The 2,605-nt window shown below is 54.2% G+C and overlaps 1 protein-coding gene across 1 annotated transcript; it reads right to left on the bottom strand.

The window, feature by feature from the left end:
- Positions 1 to 624: 624 nt before the first annotated feature.
- Positions 625 to 1,128, bottom strand: LOC144279975 (beta-crystallin B2-like). Its single transcript, XM_077841677.1, has one exon. It carries the CDS (start codon positions 1,126 to 1,128, stop codon positions 625 to 627), a length of 504 nt encoding a protein of 167 aa, XP_077697803.1.
- Positions 1,129 to 2,605: the final 1,477 nt, after the last annotated feature.

The following is a 2,605-nucleotide window of genomic DNA, read 5'->3' as shown; positions in this document are numbered from 1 at the left end:
CCCAGCCACCACCCACCCCAACCACCCCTCAGTGAGACACAGCTTACCCCCCTTTCTTTCCCCCTGCCTTTTTCATTGAGAATTAGAAGCAGATTCTACTTGGCAATTATTTTTATTGTTGCAAAGCAGCAGGAGAAGCTGGGGCAGGGTCTGTGTCCGGCAGCTGGCTGGGGAGGCTCTGATGGACATCGAGTCGCTGTCCTGGCCCCTCTGGGGTGTCTGCAGCCCCCTTGGTGTCAGACGGTGGGGAGATGGGCTCTCGCCATGTCACCGGCGGTGCCTTTCCCTGGGGCCGCAAAGGCAGGGACTGCAGTGCCGAAGTGGTGAGGGGCTCCCGATCCATGGGTCAGCTCTGGGGTGCTGAGTCCAGCAGGCCGGGGACAGTGGCTGGGACAGGGTCTTGCTTCCTCCCATTGTCTCAGCTGGGTTGATTCTGCGCCTGTCACTCAGAAGGTCAGCGCTCCTTGTGTGCTCAGGGAGGGGTCACAGGGGCAGGCAGGGGAATGTCTGCAATCAGCGCCAATCATCACCAGGGCAGGGAGTGAATCCTCTTCTAGGGAACAGGTGGGGCCCTGGAGCCATTCCTCTGTTCACAGGGAAGGGGAACGTTCTCACCCGTTTTCATTACGACTCCATGTCCCTGGCAGTCTTCACTGATTTGCCAATGGAGGCTAACTTCACAGCAGTGAAATTCTGCACCTCGTCTCCATTCAGCAGGATCCTCTTCTCTCCTGCGTAGTTTTCCCCATCGAAGAAGACCACAGCTCCCTTAGTTACTTTGAGAGAAAAATACTTTTCCTGCAGTTGAGGTGCCTTACTTTGAAATATCTCCCCTGTGCCCCTGAAGAAAGGGTGAGGATAGAAGGTGATTTCGGAGTTGTCGATTCCCCCATTGATCATGCGCACAGATTGGATGCTAGTGAGCGCCGAGGGGAATGCTTGATTTCCTACCCTGAAGATTCTGAATTCCCCTTTATAATTGAGAGAATCAAAGACGACCCAGGCGTCTCCCGCCACAGTGATGCTCCGGACAGTGGTCTCATTTAAGTCATCAGGTATACATGGGTCATCTCCGGAGATTGTCACAGGAGAGCCTTTGTACATCTGGAATCTGACAAAATTTGCCATGCTGTTCTGCCGTGCCGTCAGTCAGCGTTCGGAGTCACTGGATGCTCAGATTGGAAATGTTCCTTCTCGAGCAGCCAAACTGCATTTATATATTCTCCTTTGCTCCAAGGGGATGAGGTTTGCTAGCCTGGGGGAAGGTCAGGGCATGGGCTGGGCATATAGTAAAGAGGCGGGACGGGGTGCCTTCACGCCCTGGAGATTTTTGATCAGCACTCGTCATGTCCTTGTACAAACAAAGCCTGTCCCCGACCTCTCCTCAGGAGGGGACAGATTCTGGTCCCGTTGGAGCAGCGACGCTGCCAGAGTAACTGTGTGGCATTGCAGAGAACCAGGACAGGGCGATGCCCCAAGGAATTCTCTAGAACTAGCACCCACCGAGCACCCAGGAGAAATCCATCCAGCTCCAGGGATTCCTTCTGCTGCCTGGTGGGTACTACAGGACAGCCTGACACAGAGGCCTCAAAGATCGGGGAACCATTGTGCCAAGCGCTGCAGAGTCACACAGTGAAAAACAGACCCTGCCCTACTGAGATCAGGGCCCTGTTGTGCCAGGCGCTGTACAGACACCCTGCTCCTGTTCCATTGGCAAGAGTGACAGCAGGGAACAGAGTCACTTAGTGCCTGTGGGCCGGGTTCAGGGGGGAGGGGAGCAGGTGCGAGGGGATCGAAGGGAGTCGAGCCACCCGGAGCCACTCCACCAAGGGGCTGGGGGAAGGGCTCAGCTGCACCACCTGAGTCCCCCTGTCACATCACGCAGGGCCTGGCCTGTGACTCAGGGCTTGCCCCTCAGAGGGCCTATGGCCCATCCCTGGGGGCTGCACAGACTGGCAGAGCCCCCAGGCTGGCCTGAGACCCATGGGCCGGCCCTAGGGGAGCTATTGCTGCAGGGTGGAAGCAGATGGAGGCCTCAGTTCATGCTTCGCTCACACTTTCGAGGTTTCAGAGTAACAGCCGTGTTAGTCTGTATTCGCAAAAAGAAAAGGAGTACTTGTGGCACCTTAGAGACTAACCAATTTATTTGAGCATGAGCTTTCGTGAGCTACAGCTCACTTCATCGGATGCATACCGTGGAAACTGCAGCAGACTTTATATATACACAGAGAATATGAAACAATACCTCCTCCCACCCCACTGTCCTGCTGGTAATAGCTTATCTAAAGTGATCATCAGGTTAGGCCATTTCAAGCACAAATCCAGGTTTTCTCACCCTCCACCCCCCCACACAATTGTGTAAAGAGTTGTCACTTTGGATGGGCTATCACCAGCAGGAGAGTGAATTTGTGTGGGGGGGTGGAGGGTGAGAAAACCTGGATTTGTGCTGGAAATGGCCTAACCTGTTGATCACTTTAGATAAGCTATTACCAGCAGGACAGTGGGGTGGGAGGAGGTATTGTTTCATATTCTCTGTGTATATATAAAGTCTGCTGAGGTTTCCACGGTATGCATCCGATGAAGTGAGCTATAGCTCACGAAAGCT

The sequence above is a fragment of the Eretmochelys imbricata genome, chromosome 24 (assembly GCF_965152235.1).
Source record: "Eretmochelys imbricata isolate rEreImb1 chromosome 24, rEreImb1.hap1, whole genome shotgun sequence".
NCBI classification, from domain to species: Eukaryota; Metazoa; Chordata; order Testudines; family Cheloniidae; genus Eretmochelys; species Eretmochelys imbricata.
The sequence above is the reverse complement of the archived record's forward strand: the minus strand, read 5'-3'. Positions and strand labels throughout refer to the sequence as shown.

Excerpts from the sequence above, each read along its gene's own strand:
- LOC144279975 (XM_077841677.1), bottom strand. The coding sequence starts at position 1,128 with ATGGCAAATTTTGTCAGATTCCAGATGTACAAAGGCTCTCCTGTGACA.